This window comes from Macrobrachium nipponense, chromosome 14 (genome assembly GCF_015104395.2).
Source record: "Macrobrachium nipponense isolate FS-2020 chromosome 14, ASM1510439v2, whole genome shotgun sequence".
Lineage (NCBI taxonomy): Eukaryota > Metazoa > Arthropoda > Malacostraca > Decapoda > Palaemonidae > Macrobrachium > Macrobrachium nipponense.
In genome coordinates this window covers 86102357-86127577 of record NC_087207.1, presented here as the reverse complement: position 1 = coordinate 86127577, position 25221 = coordinate 86102357, and the positions used below count along the sequence as shown (strand labels likewise).

The window sequence follows — 25221 nt, the reverse complement described above, 5'->3', positions numbered from 1 at the left end:
TGCTTTGATGACCAACTGTTCTAAAACGCTTCTTATTATGTGCTTCAACCAATATGATATTGAATTATTCCGTTTTTTGTGTAGATATATGGCATTGAGTTCCCCCCATCTTAATGATATATGAATGGACTTTTGACTTTTACATCCCACCCTACATGGTTCTCTTGTTTATGATACAGTACCTTATGTTCTTGGTAAACAGTTTTTTTCTGGAAATATATGTAACTGCAATGTGCCTTCACAAATCTATTTATTTATTTAATTTCAGATTTGTCTGTTCAAGGTGCACATACTACAACTTGTATTATAGAGACATGTTTACAATCAAGGGTGGAGGCGACAAAGAGGTCCATGGGGACTGGTCTCAGCTATATCCTGTGCACAGAGTAGTGTACTTTTTTTCTTAATTCCTTTTATTGCATAGAGCATCTTGAACAAAATAGTGGGAGGTTTTGTGTACGTGTAAATGTGATGATCTTATTTGGGATTTGTCAGCCAGATATAGATCAGAATTACTTAATGATTTTATAACTTTTTTATTATTATTGTGTTCCAGCACCTGAGGTATAATACTAATTTGTATATTTGAGGTACCAGACCTTTATCAAAATGATTAATACTTGCATTCTGTATAAGAAAATAAGTGTTTTGTTCTTATTTAGGGCCCAGTTTTCCATGTATTGAAAAATATGAGAATTCAAGAGTAGTTTCAGGAACCGAAAATGATGTTTTCCCGTCATACATTTAACTAGTTTGTGCTTTTTTTATTTCATTAAAATTGTGTTTTTATTTATTGTAGTTTTCTATGATTAATTGTTAATGGATGAGAATAGTGTAAGAGACAAGATTTTGCTACCTTATACAAGTACCTAATAACTTTTGTTCTTATGAAGGGGACAATCTTCTAATTATTGTGAAGTCAGTTATTTTGACCTCTGACCATTTGTGTTTTAAAATTACCACAAGTTTACTTTAATTATAAGTCTCACCCCAACATTAGGAGCGCAGTTATCTACAGAACAATTCTTGGAGCTCTGCATGTCAGTATTTTATTATTTCTATTGTTTTCAGACCTTTAGAATATAAGACTTAGAATGAGAATCATACCACTCCTACTAAAAAAGTGAGCATTTGCAAGAAACTGGCAACTGCACCCTGTTTAAAGTCAATAGTGAATTACTTTATTTTGTGGGTGGCCGTTGTTGAAACAGATGCCCAAAAGGTTCTTTCCCCTACCCTTGGTAGTTTATATTGAAATTTTGTTTCCTTATGATGGGACCCTAAGATAAGTAAAAAATTGTTCATTCTGATGTGAACAGCTGTGAATATTCTTGTGGAGTGACAAATGGTGATTATGGAGTGACTAATGGTGATTAGGAAAGATGAGTCACATTCTGAATTGAGTGAAGGCAGGAACTTTGAGTTGTTAGACTGCAAAAATGAGAGAAGTCCTGTATGTCCCTATCCTGCCTCATTTCTCAGCAGTATCTTGTTATGATAAGAGCAAAAGCACAACAGAATTTGCTCTGATAAGATGGGATTACAATCACGTACCTCATAGACATTCCAGCTGAAACTTTGGGAGGCTTTGGGAGCACTGGATAGTTTGAGTAACTAGAGGTATGTAGATTTCAACAGATGAGTAAAAAATTCATCAGGGCACTTTGGAAGTAAAACAAAAAAATTTTAATTACATGATCTCCCCTTGTTTTTTGTGTCTCTTACATAAAGATCATGTCAGTTTTTAAAACATGAGGACTAATCACAGGAATCTAACAGCAAGATGGCACATGCTGCGCCTTGTGAAACAATCCAGAGATGACCCTCAGGCTCTGTTGTTGAATGCTAAGCAGTTTGAGTTCTTATCTACTGTATATGATCAGTCCTTGTTGGTATTGTCATCAGAGTAGTTTACCAAGAAAACTGAGTCCCTAACTAACTATCCTTGTTTGTTGTTGTAGATTAAGCTGACCTTATGCCAGCACGGGCTCTTGCTCATAGAGTAGCCCGCAAGGTAGCTATCCTTCATAAGGCTGACCTGAAGTCTTTTTCTCGAACTGGGGACAAAGATTGGTGGACAGTAAGTATGAGGAAGTTTGGGAACTTGATGGAAAAAAAAAAACAAGGAGTAAGATAAGAAACAAAACTTAAAGGACTCAAAGCAATGTACCTTATGTCAAAGTTTCACAGCAAAGACTTTCATGTGGCCTATAGTTCAATGGAAATTCCTTTGTATTCAGTCTGTTGTCAGCTCAGTAGTGCAAGGGTGCTGAAAGGCAGGTTTCTGTTTGTTTTAAAGTAACACTGCTTAAAAATGTGTAACGAGGATATGAACCTCGTTATTCATTTGGTAAACGTGTAACTCCGAGTGTCAGGGCAAACCAACACACAAATCTCTCTCTCTCTCTCTCTCTCTCTCTCTCTCTCTCTAAGCAACCAGCAGCCCGTGACTCTTCTTTCTCTCTCTCTCTCTCTCTCTCTCTCTCTCTCTCTCTCTCGTCCTCTCTCTCTCTCTCTCCACTTTCTAAAAACAGGTAATCAAAATGAGAGTGTTGCATTATAAAAAATACATTTATTTAACAACAAAAGATAGTAAATCAATCAGGTCTCACAGACTAACTTAATTCAGATAAACCCAAACCCCCAATACTAAAATGTCTAAACAGTAATCAGTCACACCAAATGTCTATTCTCCAATCTGGGACTCCCTGTCCATTAGGACTCTTGGTCCCACATAGTTCCGCCAGAACTGTCTGTTTCAAAGACACGAAAACCACTCATAAGTACACATAAGTATAACAACGAAGATTAAAGATTGGATATTCTCATAGATGTTAACAGACAACAAGCCCCTCTTTGGCTAAAACTAGTATAAGACTCACCCATGCAGCCGGAATCACACACAAATTACAGATAAACTTTCGCAGAGCTTCCTCGGCATCCTGCCTTTCTTCCAAAGAAACGCCTTTATACCAAGTCCCTCATAGACTTGGGTTATGATACATTTTAAAAGGAAGAGGCGCATACGCACATATAAACACACACTTCGTTAACGCCTCATATTACTGGCTACAACCAGTTTCCCAAAGGCACTTTAAAAAGAGCCATGAACTGAGGTACATTGACTCTTCTAACTATGTAGACAGAAACCATTTTATCAGCTTTTCTCAGGTCGTTGCTTCGGCTCTGTTCTCCAATAAGATCACAACAAACATATTGGCAATATATCATTATTATAACCCTAGGCCTTACAAATGTCTTACTGTTTCAACTCATGCTGATGTAGGGAAACACTTATAATGACTAAGATACTTTTAAGATGAAACTAAAATGAAGACGCAGTTATCTGGAACAAGAAGAAAAGCCCATTATTGAAATTACCTGAGAATTTTACTGCAAACGGGAACATCAAGGAAAGGAGAGAAAATTGTCAACACGGGAAGAGGAATATATTCAAATTAATCTGAAATAACAAAAATCAAACAGTAAATAATCAAAACTTCATGTGAGGAAACATCTTGGAAGGAAGATTCCAGAGAAATGGAAGTAGCTCTACTACCTTCTTTGAAATGATAAGCACCAGAACCTACAACACTGCCAGGCTGCTTGAGTTGGTATGACAATATGACAGCTTGACATCTCGTCAGGATTATGCTACAGATATACCTTGGTGGGTATAGTACTTCCTGTGCAAACTCGTCAATGTAAGGGGAATGTGACAACAGTCCGATTGGGCACCTGTTGGCTGGGGTGAAGCTTTGGGGTGTCAGGTAGTACCCTACATTGATGAGCCATCCTGTTTTCCAAAGTCTCCTGCCCATACAAGAAGCATCGCGTGAATTAAACCCTTGGACATGTATTTGGTCTTCCTGCTTTTTAAGGGAGCTTTTGGTGACCAGTTACAATGAAGTCTACTTGAAACAAGGACTCCTGCGTAGTGGTATGTGGTTGACATTTAAGTAAACTAAAATGTCTAAACATTAGTGATATTTCATTTTCATTCATTCAAATCTTTTAATTTTAATCTCTATTTTAAGAAGGTTTACATAAGAAGCAAACATTATTTGTACTAATGTAATGTAGGATATACAAAAGCTAAGGTAATGAAGAAGCACTCATTATTTTGACTTGCATTAAGTAAGTGACAAATTCACATAGATGTTGTGAGCTAGATATAGACCTAGTATTGTACTTTTTGTTGGCTTCAAATGGCTTTCAGATGTTCAACGATGAAATGGTATAAATAGACTTCAGGTTTATTACTGTGTAAATCACACAGATTAATACAGCATCACCTAATTCTAATGTCTTTTTGAGAAAGACATAAAATCAGTTCATATTCAGAGTAAAAGTCATTATCTGCTTGAAAAGAAGTGAAGTACTTTGTTAGGTAGCCTTTTGACAAAGTAAATATGTCTCAAGTTAGTCAACTAGAACTTGGAAAAGATCAAAGTTACAGGAGTAACAGGAATTTTTTCTAGAAAAGATCACAAAGTTACAGGAATGACAAGAATTTTTCTAGTCCGTCTGTGTCCCAAGATCATATCTGGTTCTGTGATTTAAACACATTTGTGAATTTCAAAAGTAAGTAGTAGCTCTACAGTAAGGTAAAATGTCAGCACCACTGTCTCAAGTTAAAATAAATCTTGTGATCATTATGAAGTTTTTCAGACCTATTTTCAGCCCAACTTAACCAACTGAAAGGTGTTCCCTAGAGAGAGGTAGTTTCCCAGTCAACTAAAAAGTTAAGTTTCCGCTCAGTGAATGTTTGACTTTATATAGGTTCCCTGGTCTGCGTGCCCCAGGAAAGACTCCTTTGGTACCAACAAAATCAGTTTTGTTTTTTCATTGCTCTTATTGAATTACATTTTTCTTAAGAGTACACAATAATGGTTGTTATTTTGTAGTAAATCATAATACATGATTATCACAGCACAATGTCAAGACAAGTAACCTTAATACAGCAATATGGTCATAATGAAAGGACATACATAGTTATAATACTGTACATTAATGTCTTTTACTATAAAGATAAATAGGCCCATGAAAAAACTATATACACATTGCTGGCATATACATGTATAGAATACCAATACTTATGTATTTCTTCGATCAATAGTGAATTTCACCAGTGACCAGAATGCAAAGTATGGTATTCAAAATACACTGTTGCAATTGCATATAGTGTGTTAAGGACCTTTTTATCTTCATAACACATGCTGACAGTATAGTAATACAGTGTACATAATAGTTACACTCAGCAATGTGTTCATACACAAGTCTACTCACGTTACAAAGTATGGTGATGCAAGCTCATTTTCTAAATCAAAATTTAGACATCAAAACCAGATTAAGGGATTACAGTGAATAGTAAATAATTAATTATCAACACAGAACAGGACAATGCCTTGAAACAGTTATGCCTACAATCCCCAAACTTGTTTCACATTACAAAGTACATTCTATGAAAACGCCGGGAGTCATTTTAAGTTCAGAAGACAAATTGTCTTCCTAACCTGGCCGCTTATCAATATCTATGTTATCTCGAATACTACAGATTAAAATGCAAAATTGCTTTCAGGGGAAACTTTACATAACTTTAATGCACCAGCCCTTGGGAATAAAGGAAAAGTTGAAAAAAAAGTTTGAGTTATAATCTTAAAAGTAGGAGTGGCCCATGCGTATATGTGATAGTATTTCAAATGTGACATTTTAAACATTTAAATGCATACATGCATTAACGTTTAAATTTCATCATCAGAATAATCAGTCGCTACAATTAAGCAGCTGTAACTTGCTTCATTATACACAAATACTTTTTTTTTTCTTTTTTTTTAAACGGGGGAACCCAACCAAGGCCCACACCCCTGACCAACCAAGTAATGGGGTATTTTTCTAGCTTGTTAAAGTTTAACAAATAATTATGAAAACAAAGCTACAAAAATAGAGCCTGCATATAATGGTATCTCAAACTAAATTACTACAATAATTTGTCAGTCACTGAGGTGCATATCACAAGTTCTTTTTCCTTGTATACAGAAGTAATTTCATATGAAATTTTCCTCCGTCCAGGAGATGATTAAATTTTCTCCAACTTTGCACTCTATAAGATTAGATGGCAGCCTATATATAAACCGAATTGATCGTCACTAAAGATGTAGTTAATTAACAAATCAATAACCAAACGCATTGGTGATCATTCAACACACTTCTGTATGCTTATATCTATTCAATTATAAACAAGAATTTTTTTTAATCCTTTTAAACCCTAAGTAGGAGGGGGTCTGAAAGAGTAGGAAACGTAGTGGAGCACTTGGATGCCTGCACAAGGGACTGCAACATGACTACACAAGCCTATGTAGTGTCTTTTTAACTTGAATACTTACGTCAGCTATCTGTGTTTACTCATACATTGCGTAGCATGTGCATTTATCTATTGATGAAAGTAGGAAAATTACTTGAAACTTAAAGCTGTACACAACTTTAATGCGGCACGGAATACCATAGAACTGCTTTGAGAAACCTCGTCAAAATTATGCTGTAACTAATAACTTAAAGGAAAAACTTAGCATATTAACTCTTGTTTAAACAATAAAAATATCATAAGACTTATTTTTGGTCTAAACAAAATCCTTTGTGGTCCTCTTCCAAGAGATTTCTCCTCACTGGTTTAGTCCTTCTTAAAACAAATATTTCAGAAGAAACTGTCTTTTTGTTGCAAATAAATGGTGTCTACTTGACGAGGTTTCAAACCCAATTTGCCTCCACCAGCTGCTCACAAGATTTGATGTCAGCGACAAGATAAAACTTTTTCCTTGTCACTTCTGCTACCCCGTACAGAACCTGCAAAAATAATAAAGTGGTAAAATGCAATCTTATGCATAAAGTGGAAAAATAAATAAAATGGGCGCTAAAGCTAGCTACTCAAAGAGTTTAGTTGCAATGGGTTTACTTAAGATACCAATTTGAAAAAAAGTACCGTACCTTGAACATAAACATTCTAAAGAGACGCGAGGTACCTTTCTATGTTCAGATTCAAATGACTGACCCCAAAATCAAACCTTGTGCATTAATTGCTAATAGTTCACCCAAATAATAACGGCTTGCTTGTATTATCGTACATCCGAATATATCTGTGTGAAATAGAAATATCAATTTGAAGGTTTTCGCCTCCGGATTGAGCGCTGAACATTCTTATTAATTTTACACTGCTTTCAACTCTTTATAAATATTTTGCCAAAGCTTTTTACTGTCCTGCAGTTTTTTTCAGTAATAAGTCTTTTATCTTACTTAACGGGTACTGATTTTTAAAAAAAAATAAGATCCTTTACATTCCCCATTTGGCAATTGAAGACCGTGATGTGTCGGTAAAATGCAATCAGTGAATATTTTAAGAATGTAAACAAACCAGAAAGGAAATGGCACATGATCGCTCTGGTCATATTTTTTAATACGATAATAATACATACAATTTGATTAGATATAATAAAACAAGACCTATTCAAATTATCATTATTCTCATTACACTATTGTTCGACTTTTGCACATGGATATCTATCAGTGTAATACAGGGTGCACGCTACAGTATTCCCCAACTGTAACCGGGTACCAGAACCTTCCATGAAAAAAAGCGGACGCCATACCTTAAAACATAACCATAGCATCTACAAACCAATTCTCAGTAGGTTATTACCTAAAGCTACCGAACCAATTTGGGGGCATGGCAATATAAAAAAGAAAAAAAAAACATGGATGGTGCAGTACTATTACGTATACATCTCGGGGATTTGAAACCGGGGCAATAGTCTCTCTCTCTCTCTCTCTCTCTCTCTCTCTCTCTCTCTCTCTCTCTCTCTCTCTCTCTCATTTCATCGACCATAATACAGTACTTATGATGCGCCTTCATCCTCTACTACAAATTTTGGTCTATAGAATTGCGAATGAATCGATTGTAAACCTGTACAGACTAAAAAAAAAAAAACCTAATTGAGAAACGGTCAATAATTACTTATGTACGTATTTGTCGTAGCTATCGAGCGTTCAATCAAAAGTTGTGTTAAAGGTGTTGTTAAAATTGTTTAACAATGCCAATTCTTAGTTGTGGCTTCACGCAATGGAGATCTTAAAGAAGAACACCAGTAAATTAAAGCGGCAGATTATAGCCGAAGCTGAATAAAACGAATAATGGGAAGGCACAAGTGATGTCCGGAACTTGCGAAATCACACTTACTGCTTATACAGTCAAGAAGTGTTCACATTTTAAACCCAACTTTGCTAATTGACAAGAAATAGTATCTGGATTATATTTCTTTTAACAAGTAATAAGAACGAAGATGTTAGTAGTACTCATTAGCCAAGATTTGAGAATGTGAACAATATCAAACGTAAATGGTGTACAATGAAACAACGCTTATATTCTGTAATATAGTACCAATATGATAATAATACTTGCTATAAAACTGTAAATGAATATAGCGAGCGAAGCAACCCGAAGCAATATTTTATCTAAATAATTATTGTCATCAATTATATAAGCTGTACTGTTTAACTTTGGCAAGGGGATACTCAAGAACCCATCTAAAAAAGCTTAAAACTGCCTCTCTTGAAAATTCAAATACTAAATGTATACCTTAGAATATCGTACATCAAATATATTACTGTATAAATCTGTTTGAAATTATATTGTTAATATCTCAAAGTCAACTTAAACATTCTTGCCCTTATAAATATATACATGAGTACTTCTAACCCTTCCACCCAGAGAGAGAGAGAGAGAGTTTATCTCTTTAATCTCCCAGGAATGTTATTCTATTTCTCTTTACTACTCCCCCCCAAAAAATATGCGAATAGTGAGAATACGAATCCGGGGGTATATACAACGATATAACAAGAAGTTGGAACCTGAGTATAACTGTACCTAAGGTTTTACCTAAGCAGGCTAACTGCTTAGAATACAGAGTAGGCTCCGACACTTCAAACCGATATATGGTGAGCTATTATTTTCATTCAGTAGTTTTACCATCTCAGCAAGTCAGAATATGATGGAGTATTGAATGCCTTAAGGATATGTTGTTTTCCAAAATGGGACACTTTGCTGGTGAAATGTTTAACACTTACAAATTAAATGCCGATTTGCACTCTCTGCTTATGGGGACTGGGTCATTCATTACATCGAGAAAGACTTGATTGATTTGGTGACTTCAAGTAATTTTTTTTTACTTAAAAGAATACCAGAAGTCAGCAAAGGGGCAGATCATAAACTCAGACATTTAAGATAATAGGTTTTTGTGATGATAAATGATCACTACGTACCTGGAATGGTTCCCTTTAATTTTGTTTATAATAACTGCAAATTGCACACTTGGTTTTTCGAAGTAACTAAGCAAAAATAAATAAATAAAATAATAAATAAAAACTAAAATAATCAATATAAAAGTAAATGCAGCAATATAACAAGCTAATCATTTTTCTTTATTTTACGATATAACAAGCTAACCAATTTGGTTTACTGTCTAACAGCTAGAACAAAGGCAACATGAAAAAGTATACTTGAGCGAGGAGAAAAGTTCAATCATACTCTCTGGTGATTCCTCCTCAATTTATCAACATTTTTTACTATAACTCTCTCTCTCTCTCTCTCTCTCTCTCTCTCGTCTCTCTCTCTCTCTCTCTCCTCTCTTCTCTCTCTCCTCTCTCTCCTCTCCAGACTGATTTCACTATGGGGTCCAGTTTAGTTTGTTGGCTCTGTCCATAAGGGTTTTTAGCTGGAGAGAGAGAGAGAGAGATTTTGTAGCTAAGCCATTCACAGGCCATAAAATACATGGCAACCCTCATGCAAATCTTATGCTCAAAGTTGTTACACTGTAAAACAATTCACCGCCAACACATTAGCTCTTGACAAGATATTACATACAACAATGAACATATATCAAGTAAAAGGTTTATGAATATTTCATTCAATGAAATTTAGGTTGTCAAGCCAAACACTGGATACTTTCATCCTTGAAGCACTTACCTCAGCAAAAATATGAAGTTGAAGTGCTTGGACAGCAAAATCAAGATCAAGAAAATAAAGGTGAAGTACAAGAATCCAAAGGTGGAACTGTGAGCCAACTCCACAGATGCACTCTGAATGTCATTAGGTTTATTTTTTTTATTACCATATATTACAAGTTTTTTTTTAATTACATCAAAAAGTTTTTTTTTGTTTTTGTTTTTTTTTTTTGTTTTTTGTTTTTTGGTATACCGAAAGGGAAAAGAAATTTACTTTATCAGAGTAAGGGGGAAAACTTGGGTTGTAATTAACGGCAATGGGTTTGTGGTCTGGTTTGCATGAAAAAACAAAAAAGTAATAATTCCTTGTTTAAAAGTATTTATCTATTTTTGTTTTAGTTTTAAATATTAAAATTTGTCTTTTTCCTGTTATAGGAGCCTACTTCTACCCTCTCAATAGTTGGATCTAAAATAAGATTACGCAGTGTCATTTCAGCTAAACTGCTGTATTTGGTAAAGCAATTGTACAAAATGGTAACAGTTGTCAAGTTCTTTTCAAAGGTAGTTCAGAGCTTATGGCTGCCTCTTCTTTCATAATGGTATGCATCACTATTTTCCCATGTAATGAGCTACTAACCTTAGAAATTATCCATCGATATGTGGAAACTTCTTGTCCACTTTGCCAGTGTATGTGAGCTGCATATGATTTTCCGTTTTAAAAAGGCTTATGCTAACCCTAATCAAGATTGGAGCCCTTAGGATGAAGGGAAAAAGTAATATGAAGTGTTACTATATATATGTACATTTGTCAAACTGTTTTTTGTCAGGTTTGATTTTGTTAGATTAAGTAGCTGCTATTGAAAAATTGGTGTGGCTTGAGGTATAAGGTGTGAAAGTGGAAAATTTTCCTGAGAAATAATTTATTTTCTCAAGAAAATAAGAATTTCATTGTTTATAAATCATGTCGAATTTTGAAACCTAGGGTTGTAAAGGGGCCAAAATTCCATTTATAAGTTGTAAGCTAATTTTAAGAATAAATTGTGTCAAGAATTTTTGTCTGGATAGCCTTACATATTTTCACTTGAAAATCATCTGTCTTGCTTTAATTGTTGCTTTAATTCTCAGTTGGCTACAGCAGAGGTTGGAAAGCAACACTGAAAAAAGAAAGCAGTAATGGAGAGGTAAAAAAACAAGGGTAGTGCTAGCAATATAGAATTGAATTGAATACCGAGTTTAGGTCAAAGGCCAAGCACTAAGACCTATAAGGTCATTCAGTGCGGGGTGGAGCTGGGGGCTTAAGGGATGCTGGAAACTCCCTCTAGTAATGTCCTGTGTGCAATTCCCCCACCCCTCCCTCAGGGGAAAATGCTGTACAGGGTTCAACAAATACACTTCATCTTTGGGTCATTGCAGCTAAATAAAAACATCTGGGCATTTTTCCCTTTTTTAATTTGTTTTTTTCAACAACCAATTGCATAACCAATGAATTAAACCTTCACTGTCATCATCTTTCTTACAGAACCAGAAAATCATGTGCTTTATGGAGATCCAGTGGTAAATGTCTCTTGTCACTACATCTATTAAAGTAAGGTGAAACAATTTTCTACTGCGTCAATCTGAAGACAAAATACGCAAGTTATTCTAAGGAACTTTCAAATTTTGTTATAGGTTTCACAGGCAGCATCTCTAAAAGTAGAATGTTTTTAAATCTCTGCTTGATTGAACTGCAAACCCAACCAAATATTTTGTTGTGCAATTGAATAGGACGAGAATGAGCTATTAAACTTGAGAAATTACCCATTGATATGTGAACTTGGCTGGCCAAGTACTTTCGTAATGTATGGAGTTGGAAATCATTTTATATTTTGAGAAGACTTATGCTAACCTAAACCAGATTGAAACCCTTAGGATGAAGGAAAAAGTTGGGTTTCAGAGATTAAGTAGTTATAGAAAACTGATGTGTGCTTGAGGTATGAGGTGTGAAAGTGGAATATTCTCCAGAGAAATTCCTTATTTTTAAGATAAGAATTTCATTGTTTTATATTTCATGTAATTATATCTATATTTACAATGTTCTAATTTTGAGCACGTAAGGTTGTAAATTTGGGCCCAAAATTCCATTATTTAGCATAGTTTTAAGGATTAATTAGGTTAAGAATTTTTGTCTGGATAGCCTTACATATTTTCACTTGAAATCATCTGCCTTTGCTTTAATTGTTGCTTTAATTCTCATTTGGTTGCAACAGAGGATGGAAAGCAACACTAGAGAAAGAAAGCAGTAATGGAGGTCAAGTAAAAAGACTAAACCGGGGGTAGAGCAGGGGGCTTAAGGGATGCTGCAGACAACCTGTAGTAATGCCAGGTAAAATTAAACCCCCCCCCCCCTCCTCCCCATAGGTTCGACAAATACTGCATCCTTAGGGCATTGCAGCTACATAAAAACATCTAGGTAGCTTTTATTTTTCTTCAAACAACCCATTGCACAAACAATAGATTAAAACCTTCACTGTCATCGTCTTTCCATAGAACTAAGAAAATGAACAAATACCTACTGTGTCAGGATGGAGGTCCAGCGGTAAATGAGTCTTGTATACCTCAGGGTCTATTAAGTGTGCGTTGAAGAACTATTCTAGTGTATCGATCTGAAAGACAACATACCCAAGTTACACTAAGGAACCTTTTAAGAATTTTGGTTCAAAGGTTTCATAGGCTGCATCTGCTTCTATAAATAGGATTTTTTAAATATCTGCTAGATTGACTGCAAACCCAACCAAGTATTTCACTACACTTATGTAAGTTTAGAAAATTATGGTTCTGGCTTCACCCTTTAGGGTAAACTGCCTGTAGAGTAACCTCTCCGAATGCTGTCAAAAGTGCTAAAGATCTGTCTGACAGTGCTAGTGGATTTGAACTGGTTGGCCAGCCAAATGCTTGTTGGGTCACTCAGGTCACATAAGACACATTGCTTTAGGTTATTTTAAATCAGGAAGTGTCTCATTAACTTTTCTTGTTAGAGAGGGTGGTGGAAAGTCCCGAAAGGAAAGAAAGGGTTAATATGGACGGAGGTACATTAGAAGGAACAAAAGAAGTTGCAGCTAGGGGCCAAAGGGACACTGCAAAGGACCTTAAGTATGCCTACAGTGCACCATGGGAAGCATTACTTACTTATTTTTTTTTATAGCAATCCCTTCAGCCTCTAGCTGTAATCCCTTTCATTCTTTTCACTATACCTCTGATAACATTCTCTCTTCCATATTGTGGTGCATTTAGAAGTTTGAGTTTGGGTTTGTGTGATTACGTTTGTGTTTTGAAAATCATTACATTGTTTACAATTATGTTTTTACTATATTTATTTTGTGTTTGTTAGTTTATGATTGTCTGAATATTGATTTTTTTCTCTTTTTCTTGCAGTTTGCTTAAGTGTGTTAGGGTAGAGCGATGGGGTTGGGTTCCCCTTCACCTGAGCTATGTGAGCCTTTTAGCTGTAATGAATGAGAGCATTAAATAAAAGAGCGCAAACCTAAGACGGAAATTTTCTTTCAAGGACAGGGGATCAGAATATTATGAATGGGACGATGAAACGACAGCGAAAGAACTTCTCTGAAGAAAGAGACAATTGGAAGAGTAGTTGGAAACAGAGATAAGTAGAGGAGTGAGAACATAGAGAGAGAATGTGAAAGCTGCCGGATTGCAGAAAAAAAAGCACTTGGTCAGGCCACTGTCCGAGTTGTTCATAAACAGTCCTGCTAAACTCTTGGGGCTCAATTGATGGTTGTGTCTTTTCCATAAAAGTATTTGCTCTTGTGATTTGAGATTCTCAGAAAGACATTGGGGAGCAAGAGTGTGTGACATTGTTATTTATTTTGGACCAGAAATGTTTGATATTGTTTGTTGGTTGTGTTTACTAAATTGCTAAGTATTGCTACGAACATTTGGTGAACTGTAGTAATAAGACTTATAAATTAGGTGAAGATTCTTTTTGATGGTCGTCGCAGTATAAGATCGATAGATTAAGTTTAATGTTTCTTTTCATGTTTATTGTATTAATAAGGTTAATAAATTAGATAGGTGGATCAGTTTTTCTTTACTCTCTAAACCTGTTCCCTTATACTGTTCTCTCCTAACAGTTGTTTCATAGTGCAACTGCTGGTTGCAACACTTTAGCCGGGTGTATATACTACATTAAAAAATGGCCAAAAATACCTAAATCTTTATAGAACAGCTAGCCAAAGCACCACATGAGTCAGTTTAAGATATGATACCCTAGGTTAGGGCTAGGTTAAGGGACCTGAGTGGGGTTAGGGCACAATGCCCTAGTTAGACTAGGTTATGGGACCCTAGGTCAGGTTAAGGCAGTGGTTCTCAAACTAAAGGTCACAAGGTAAATTTTGATGGGTTGCAGGGACAACGGAAAGTTAAAAATTTACATGCAATTCGGTGAATTTAAGTTATTTGTAACTGAATTCTTCTTTTAACCAAAATTACTTATGAAAATGAAAAGCAGTTCCATGGATTCTATTAGTTTAGTTTTGTGAAAGGGACAGGTGCAGTGCCATGGATCCCACTAATATGTTTCGTGAATGAAAAGCTATCCATAAACATTATTTTTTTCCAAATTACTCATGTGAATAAAAACCAGTGCCATGGAAGGATTCTATTAATTTAGTTTTGTGAACTGAAAAAGTGCAGTGCCATGGAATTCCATTAAATTTGAGTTTTGTGAATGAAAATCTGTACATAAAACATTATTTTTTTCCAAATTACTCATGTGAAATGAAACCAGTGCCATGGATTCTATTATTTAGTTTTGTGAATGAAAAAGCAGTGTCATGAATCCTATTAGTTTAGTTCTATAAAAGGGAAAGCAGTGCCATGGATCCCACTAATTTTGTTTTGTGAATGAAAGCTGTACATAAACATTTTTTTGCAAAATAAAATGTATATATCACTGTACATTTTCTTTCCCTTTCCTTTACTCAAGGGAAAATCTGAGTCGGGTTAGAAAATAATGCCCTAGATTAGGCAAGGTTAAGGGACTCAGAGTCGGGTTAGGGAGCAATGCTCTAGGTTAGGCAAGGTTATGGGACCCAGTGTTGAGTCAGGGCACAATGCCCTAGGTTAGGCAAGGTTATGGGACACAGTGTTGAGTCAGGGCACAATGCCCTAGGTTAGGCAAGGTTATGGGACCCAGTGTTGGATTAGGGCACAGCGGCCTTCAACAACAGGCTGTAAAAAAGGTGACCTTGTAAAAAATTCAGTCTATAAATTAATCAGCATAAACTAGGCCTATCAAAACTAAACGAAAAAAAAATTCTAATGACTTCGGATAAATTACCAAAAATTAGCATCTCATGAATTCATGGCTTAATTCAATATGAAACTGACCCCACACTAAATATTGCACAACTGACAACTCAACTGCTGAATTTGCACATCAATAAATACAGATTTATTAGCTACAGCCTTGACAATATAATAAAAAAACGACATTTACAAAATACACTGAAACTTTTTAACATCATAACACCCATAATTAACATTAAAATGTCTCTGAATAGTAGTTCGATGGAAATAAGCTCTGACAAGAAAACTGGTGGAGGCATGCACATAAAAAATCGCGACGAGACGAAAACTAATGAAAAAAAAAAAATTTTTGCTGTCTTTTTTCGCACATTCCTGATTTCAGTTTCAGTGTGGTGGAACGGCACTTCGTGCCTTATCTGCATTTTGAAAGATTCTTGGCAAGCACGTATGTTCTGGCAAGCGGGAATTTTTGTGCTGCACACGCTTGCCACAGGGGTTACAGAGGACAAAATTTTACTCCTAACCTCTAGTTATCGACGATGCAGTGGCAAATTGAACATGAGACGGATGGGAAGACGCCATGTTAACGGTTTGACTTTTGTGCTAGAATGAGGGCCAGGTCGCATGTGGTCGCGTTGGGTTGTGCGGGGTCGCTTGGTCAGGTCGATGTCAAACTACTTACTTATGCGGAGGGACCATGGTGGTTGCGTGGTTGCCCTGGTAAACTGTAAACAACCTGCCAAAGGCTCCAAGTAGGGTGGTTGCTTCTGGAGCGCAGGAAATTGACTGGTCAGCATCTCTTGCCTGCCTAAGCCACGCCCCCTTTACATCAGGGCTGTGTGCTGACAGCAGACTTGGAGTATTTGTAATCGTAATTCAATTGGAATGTAATTGATTACACATTTTAAGGTAATTGTAATTTTTTATTTGTATTTAATATCAATTTTTGCTGTAATTGTAATTTGATAATAGGACTGGTAGTACCCATTGTAAGATTTACCATAATTGTAACTGTAATTGACAGAGCATAATGTAATTTATCCAAGCCAGACTGATGGAAATTCGCCTACTAAGTGGATGAAGATGTCATACTGCAGTTATGAAGTCACCCGGGGAAATATTTCTTGAAAAACAATGAAAATATACAAATGTCCTACGTTTTTCTGATTTATGTGGCACAAGACACCATAACTTAGCTATGTTAAAATGTCAACTGCCTTCCCGCTTTGACTATTGAAAGATGACGCGCATGGTATAAATGGGGAGGAGATTAGTGACGTCACTCATAGCTATAGCCAATCAGGACAGAAAGGAAGTTTTCAATTACGGTTTTTTATAGTTATTTATTTTTTTTTATCATTGCCAGTACCATTATCTATCATTATCATGAGAACAGCAAAAAATCTATACTTTCCTTTAAGCATGCGAAGGTATTTTCATTAGGATCATCTGAAGATTAGCGACCCTAATACCTCTCCTCCGAAGAAAATCGACACCAATATTTTCCTCCTGAAGAAAAGCAACCCCAATATTTTTCACCTGAAGATAAACGACCCCTGCTTGTTGGTGTCGCCAATCTTCAGGTGACCCACTTTAGCTCATAATAATTAATAGAAAAAAAAGGAGAAAAAAAAGCATTAGATATATATTCATTAAAAAACTACGTTTATTAAACATTTGTTAAAAACACAAATTTAGACTAACAATCAATAGTTAATTAAAAGCGTATTGTCTTGCAATTTCGCTACAAAAAAAATCAAACCTACTGTAACCCCTGTGGGTAGCGCGCGCAGCGCAATATTACCTAGTGCCAGAACATACGAGCTTGCCAAGAACCTTTAAATATGCGGATAAACACAAATTTAGACAAACAATCAATAGTTAATTAGAAAAGCGCATTGTCTTGCAATTTCAGTACAAAAATGATCAAACCTACTGTAACCCCTGTGGCTAGCGCGCGCAGCGCAACATTACCTCGTGCCAGAACATACCGAACTTGCCAAGAACCTTTAAATATGCGGAATAGGCGCGAAGCGCCCGTTCCGCCACGGCCTTACTGTAACCCCTGTTAGCACTTTTACTGGGTAGTCTCACTATGTCGTTACAACTAAATAATCAACTTATAAACTGGCTTTTTACCTAGTTTAATTCCTCACCTTAAGAAAAGCGACCCCAATATTTTCCATCTGAAGAAAAGCGACTCCAGTGTGTGTGTGTTGGGGTAATTTTTCTTCAGGTGATCCACTTTTATTATAGCGAAACCTAAAAAAAAACCAAAAAAACATTCAGCTAAAAATCACATTGGTTTATTTACGTTAATGAATGATAACCTGAATATTTTCCATATATATGGTTATAATTCACTTGAAATGTCGAAGATATGGCCAGTATCGCAAAGGGCACTGAAGGTATCTCTGGCGACTGCACTTTGGGACTAATCCACTTCTAAGCAAAAAAATAAATGTCTTTACCTAAGTAATTCACACCAAATTCACGATTATATGAGTAACATAACGTATGAAAGATACTCACTTTTGATTCAACTGAACGAAATACATAAGCTTCGACGTAGACATTACGTTGTCTGTTATGAGGAGGAACAAGGAAGGGTCTGGGTGAGGAACAATTACAAAGGCTCCAATAATGTCTGCCAGAGATTTGTGGACGTCATTTCCGGCCACTTTCGATTCTGGGATATAATAAAACTATTTATTTGGCTATTTGATAAGATATGAACTTTTGAAGATAAAGTCTTATGGTAAATAACGTAATTTTAATGTTACGGTGTTGATTAGGTGTGTAGAACTGAAAAAACGGAGTGAAAAGAAAACCCCCAACATGCTGGCTCTGATAACCCTTAGTTTAAAAAATTGTGATTTATATTTGAACCGGTCTTTAAAAACTTTTATTTAATCGTGTCTATTTCTGCTTCGATTTTGAAGCTGTTCGAAGACGCTTCTAGAAAAAGCGAGAGAGGATCATTGCCTGGAATAATAAAAGAAAATCAGGAACCTATTAGCATAATTTGCTATGAAGCAAGTGTTTGAAATCGGTGACTGTTAAGTCAGTGCTAAACGTGTTTACCAAATCAAAAGGAGAAAGGCTGTTAAACGAATTAACTTTTAAATTATTGATAAGATGACTAGGAAATCCAAATCATGAGTATCTTTTTTTTAAGGAGAAATGACACGGGAGTTTCAGAATGTTCAACCCCAATACGACACTTGTAGGTGAACGAATCTCTTGGCGCCTTTTCCCCAAGTGAGGCTACGCAGCCATACGTTCACTAACTCTCTCGCGAGTGTTCCAACTCAAATTCAAATGACATGAAAAATGTGAAAATTATATCACCTGAACTTTTGGGTGAAGTTTGTCTTTGGTTTGTAAGGAAACCAGTTAGTAAATAATTGTTTTTGATTCTGGCGATGAAGATCTCAGCTTAGAGCAATAAGGATCCCTGTTTCCAGCCTCATTGACCTTCAGGACTTGCAATAGGGACATGTTCACAATTTTTTTTTTTGCTTGTGCCTTATTAATTTGAAAATTGATCTAAATAGCAATTGAATTCCAGCGTCTTAGTAATAAAGAATGTGTGGCGTGGTTTGTCCACATTTTGTATAATTTTCCAGTCCCAAAAAACGATTTTTCATGGAACTTGCAAAACCATGCTAAGCATAAGATAAAAATTCCAAAAATAGCGTTACGGACCATTCGAAAGTAAAAATCAAGTTGTTTATATTTTCATGTTTATGGATTTTCTTTCAATTGTATTCAACACAATTTTAATTTCTTGCAAAATTCAGTCAACAAAGGACCTTCATACGAGCAATGCCTTCGGCCTAACAATATAATTACACATCCTTTGCACCACTAATTAGAAAAGGCTTCTGTAATTGGGAAAATGTTCCCTTTCTGCTCCTCCTCCTCCTCCTTCTCCTCTCTCGTTAAAGCGGACCCCTTGATGTTCTATAAATGTCTTTCTAATACCAATTTCCCCGCTCTCACTTTTTTTCCCCCATAAACGGCCTATTACAAACATCCCTAAGAACATAGGGAATTATAACAGTAAGCCACTGAGCGTTTCCACGACACGACAACAAAGGTTCGAGTCGACTTACTCCTGGATACTGCATTTTCATTCGCAGAGGAAAAATGAAATCAGTATACATTACAATTCAAAAACTCATCTTCAGAATTAAATTACACTGAGCTCTGTTACATATCAACGCAGGGAATTGGAATAATCATACTCGCAGAATACTGAAGATTATTTTAACTGATTTTAAGAGGTAGGGGTTAAACAATGCTGCACAATTTTGCCTGATGGTCTTTGTAATTTATTTTATTGTCGATTTTTTCAAGTGCAACTCTTTTATTAACATTATTAACCTTTCAATGCTTCCTTAGGCCAGTAGACTCGCGAAGAAAAACCACGATGCAGATTGAAAGGTCCACGACAAAGGCAAGTCAATGGAATGAACACATTTTAATGAGGAACCACTTTTTAAAAACTCCTTTTGTATGTTGTGATCTATATATGCCATTAGACCGGAGTTCCTATGACAGATCACTTTTTAAACTATTATGAGTTTTTTTCCTTCGATATTTTGCTGAAGTTTTACTCAACTTTGAAATGAAAGACGCTACTTTTTCTACTAAAGGAAAAATAATTATTTTTCGGTGTATTTCGTAAACGGCAGCACAGACAAGTATAGTGAGGGAGATCGGCGAGTATGAAAGCAAAAATATCCGGGGATCATAAAACGATTTTTCTCGGTCCCACTATCTTCCCGTTATTGCATTCAAAAAGCTTTGTTTATTGTGCTCTTACGCAGATGGCCTCCTTCCGTGCACTGTTTGCAAGGGATGTCGGGACGCAGGTAATGGCAGAATGGCTCTGTTTTCTTTTGCAAGATGAAAGATCTCAGCCATTGTGGCTGAGAGCCTCTTCGTTTAGTCTGAATCGCGGTTGAAAGGACTGGGAATAACTGCCCTTTTCTGAATATGGCATTGGAGTAAGCCGTCGGCCATTACTGTGTATGACGCTGTTTGGAAAGGGTTAGTTTATTGTGTTGTATTACAATATACAATCATTAATTTTATAAAAAAAAAAAAAAAAAAAAAAAAAAAAAAAAAAAAAAAAAAAAACCTACAGACAACTGTGATACAGGAACAAAATTGCTATGTTAGAGAGAGAGAGAGAGAGAGAGAGAGAGAGAGAGAGAGAGAGAGAGAGAGAGAGAGAGAGAGAGAGAGAGAGAGAGAGAGAGAGAGAGAGAGCAATCAAGAATTGAAGCAATGATGTCATTAGACCAATACTGTATCATGGATCAACCACTGTTCCGGAGCTCATTTGAACCATTACAGCGAAAGACCACTGCTGGTCTTTTCGGGGGGAAAAAGAATGAATCAAATTTTACTTGGATTAGTTGCTTACAAGAACACATTTGTCTTTCAATTTCTTCGCCAGAAATTTGAAGTTCTTAATCAATGCTAACAAGAATATTATATAGGCCTAAGCATAGTGTTAATTCACGGCAATAGAAATGCGTTTAATTTGACAAATTTTAATAACTACAGAATAATGAGTCATTTGAAAGGTTGAAAGGAAAATTTGTAACCAGTAGAGCACGTAACTTCAATTCACTGATTGCTTTGGTCGAACTCTTGAAAAATGAACTGGATGTGTTTTGGAGGCTTTCACCGAGGTTCGGTCTATAATGGCCTTTTTGTACCTTGTGAGAGGAAAAGTTGCGACTTACTTGTGATAGGGATATAAAACTTAGGCTAAGTAAACTGTAATCTTCATGTTAGGCCTAAAATGGGTTTGGATCAACTCCCGTTTAATCTTTTTATGTCGTCAATGAACAACATTTGTATCATTAAACACAATAGTTACCGTTGAGGAACAGGCAAACAGCAGACATTAAGGAGGATCTTGATCTATTAACCCCCTCAATGGGGATTTAAATTCCTGACTGACAATCGTCGGAATTCCTCCTAAGAAGCTGCTATGAATAGTTTTCAACCGTCACTATAAGATATTTAAAATTAAACCAGCATCCATTCCACATGACTGGCTAAATAACTGCATTCAATGGCACCTCCAGGCTCCAGCTTGAATGAACTTCGCCTCCCAAGATCCTAATTCCTTTCTATCTCAACTCGAGAAAGTGAAGAAGCATCAGTTGCGGAGAGACGTTCGGATTAGACGGTTTGAGGCATCTCCCTTTTGTCGTAAGTTTCGCCTCTGCTCGAGAATACGAAGAATTTAGGTAGTAAGAGTCACCTGAATATGCAGTCTTTCATGCAGTCAAATACGGTAATGCAAGTGTTTCAAAATTGGGTTTGTTTACTAAGGCTAAGACTATTGGACAAAGTTTTCAGGGGAGAAGCCAGTCTCCTAGGCGTATTACGCAACCGCAATGTTGCTGATACAAAATCCGCATAGCCACATTGAAATTGTCCTTTGTTTGGTAACGTTTAAAGCATGGTAATTTTCAAAATCACCCCATAAATATGGATTTACTTAATATGCCAAATGATAGGATGTTTCACATCCACGAGGGAAACATTTCAGTTCGCCGACAGCTTTTCATTAGGTATGTACGAGTTCTGCAATGCTACCAATCAAGGGAGATAACTTTCCTTATCTGTTAAATTTTTACATATTGCATTAGACATATAGCGAAATGTTTAAAAATAACAAAGCTGTCCTTTCAAAAGAACTTTCCCGATGCATATTGTCCAACTGTAGTAATCATCATCTACACAGTCGAGTAACTGATTCAAGTGACATGAAATGAAACTACGACCAACCAGGAGGGTAAAATGATTATTGAGACGTTGCTGTGGGTTATGAACAGTTACGAAAAGACAGAACATTACGTTAAGAACACTTACCTTGGCGGAAAGTTATTGATAAATAAATAAATGACGGAGGCAATAACATGAGACTAATGAAAACTAGGCAACCGATTTAGAATGTGGTTCGATACTAGGCCTATGTATAAAAGACAACGAACCATGTTTTTGTTGGTATGTGGATTTCAGCTACTAATAGATCAAGATGAATAGACCATTTTATAATTTTGTTGTCAATAGGTTTTATCAATGGTGATAATTACGCAAAGTGACAACAACCACGAAAACCAGTGAAGTGAAACTAGGTCTGTTACAGCCGTCGTTTAGAGGTTTAGAATGCTTAGAAGGAAGGAAAGCTTAAGAAAAATAAACATTATCAGGGATGCGATGAATGTAAGCTATATTATCCTTTTCATACGAACGAGAATTTTACTCAAATTGTCACTAGAGAAACGATATGGATGTGTTAAACCAGGTGTGGACAAACTACGATGCGGCTCTCCAAAGGAATTCACGCGGCCCGCAGACTATTACGGGCTGCTCTATGAGCAAGAGCCCGTGCTGGCATAAGGTCAGCTAAAATGAAAACAACAACACTAGACTGTTAGTAGATATGAAAAAGAAAGGTTATTTTGTCTTTCAAATGTGTTTCGTTTGAAGTTACCATTTAAATAAAAACCGTTTTCTGAATTAATTCGTTTCAAATAAATGCATTTGATGTGATTCTTCTATAATTAATAAAAAAAATTAAATGCATATTTCTTTAAAAGACTTTTATTTTGTCTATTATAAATATTTATTATTTGTTGAATATATTAAATGGCCCTATAAAATTGTGAGTTTTTGAATGTGGCCCCTGCACTGAAAACACACACACACACACGCACGCACGCACACACACACGCACACACAAGATGGTGTACCAATTAGTGAGCCATTTGCTACTTTCTTGGCCAAAATAATTTGACTTTATTTGAAGTTAAGTGGCTAAACGATTCTCCAAATTTTATGATATGTTTAACTAGTTGGCCGATGGTATATACTAGACCTATCGAGACGAAATTTTGACAGGGTTCGCCTTATTGCTACAAACAAATGATTATGTTCTTTTATTAGTCTACACAGCTTTCAGAAATGTACTGAAATAGTAAATTATACTATGATTTGAGAATCATGAAATTCATGATTTTCTCTTCTCCAGATTCTCTCAAGAGTGATGGAGCACATACGGGTATCCTGCTCAAGTGACCAGGGGCCGCCCGAACCAGAGTCTCCAACTCCAAGCGGTTCAGACCAGCAACCGAAGCCGGGGGAGATCGAGGCCGCTACCTTAATGAAAGATGAAACTCCTGTGATAGTGGCTTCCATGAGAGGCGGGCATCGTTGCTTAGCCGCTGACAGAAGCGAGTGCGCATTCGTCAAGTATCTCCCAGGACAAGAAGCCTATCCTTTGCCAGTCAGCGAAAGTAAAATCAGCGAAAGTACTGAAAATGGAAAGGTTAGCTCTGGGGGAACATACACCTACTGCCACAGGACGTTTTCCACTACTTCCAATATGAACAGACACTTACGGCTGGGGCACGGTGTTACACCGAATACCGAGCGGCAGGGTAAATATAGACATAAGAAGATTGCCAATAAACGTATTTTGTGCCTCAGATGTGGGAAGGACTACAAGTTGTGGAAATATTATTCTTATCACCTCAAACTAGGTCGATGTAATAAGAAGAACGACCAGTGAACAGAACTCTTATTTCTAGGCTACTTCTCGCAACTTTGCGATAATTGGAACATATTTTGGGTCAGTGCCTGAAATGGATCTTTACTTTGGCACTTGTTTTTCCTTGTTTCTGTTGTTAAAGTATTAAATGTCATTCGTAAGTGATCTCAAAGAACAACGTGTTCGGTTTTTTATATCTTTCATATTATTTACAAGATCACTTTTAATACTTACGGGCAAGGTGCTGGCAACGTATGCTATTATTCATTTACATTATTGCTTTTGTATATCGTTATCTTACACTATTTATATTATTGTTACTGCTATTATTTGACCACAACTCTCTGTAAAATGTGTGCTTTTAAATATTAAAAATAAATATTTAAATATTCAAATGTAAATCCAATGTTTTCATGTTCAGCAATGTTAGTATATACTAAGTTATAGTTGTTAACGTTGTGACATATCATACAAAAGTGAGACAATAATCTCAGATGTCTTATTTAAAAAATGGTTTCTGAATATAAAGTTATTTTTATATTAAACTGAGTTTTTTTCTTTTTTTGAGGGGAAAATCCACCTACACTTAGTTGACGTTTAATCAGGTTGAAAAATTATTTCTGCTTTTTAGCAATAGTCCAGAAGATCGGTAAAAGATTGATATAGTATATATATTTTCTGTTAACTATCTAAATAAAAATCCAGAATTTATTAAAGTGATTCAGAAAGAGAAAACACTTCAAGTGAAGGTAGAAGGAATATAAACCCTGATGAAGAATAAGGGAAACATTAATAATGTCATCCTCATTACATTCACTGATGCCCCGTGGTAAGGTCTTAATTCCTCAAATCCACTGCAGGGAGCCCTCATTCCGAATATTTAAATTTACTCAAATGAGGTAAAAACTTGGTTTCGTCACATGAGAAACTTGTCTTGAAAGTATTATTATTATTATTATTATTATTATTATTATTATTATTATTATTATTATTATTATTATTATTATTATTATTATTCAAGACCTATGCTACTATGCGAATTTTATTATTATTATTATTATTATTATTATTATTATTATTATTATTATTATTATTATTATTATTATTGATTTATCACAGTCATCCTATTCGACTGGGTGGTTTTTAATAACACCATGAATATAGACCAGTTATAGACAGTCTCGCAGGTTATGAAAGACGAATTATAATAAAAATAGAGAAAATTCTTTATAAGATAAAGTCAGTTATTATTATTATCATTATTATTCAGATGAACCTTATTCATATGATATACAAGCGCACCAAAGAGGGCCTCTGACTTGAAATTCAAGCTTTCAAAG

At 35.8% G+C, this 25221-nt stretch overlaps 1 protein-coding gene across 4 annotated transcripts in view; it reads left to right on the top strand.

Moving 5' to 3' along the window:
- LOC135226336 (uncharacterized) overlaps positions 1 to 24430 on the top strand; it is a 144928-nt gene extending 120498 nt beyond the window's left edge. The window contains exons 1-2 of one of the 4 annotated variants that reach the window (XR_010317205.1): positions 21402 to 21534; positions 23363 to 24430. Coding sequence is in view for 2 of the 4 variants with exons in the window: in XM_064265767.1 (XP_064121837.1) it covers positions 21593 to 21619; positions 23363 to 23902 (567 nt within the window). In the remaining 2 variants the exon portion in view is untranslated. Of the gene's footprint in view, positions 1 to 21401; positions 21620 to 23362 lie in introns of those variants that run through there. The other 3 variants (XM_064265767.1, XR_010317204.1, XM_064265766.1) reach the window with 3 other exon arrangements.
- The last annotated feature ends 791 nt before the right edge of the window (positions 24431 to 25221 follow it).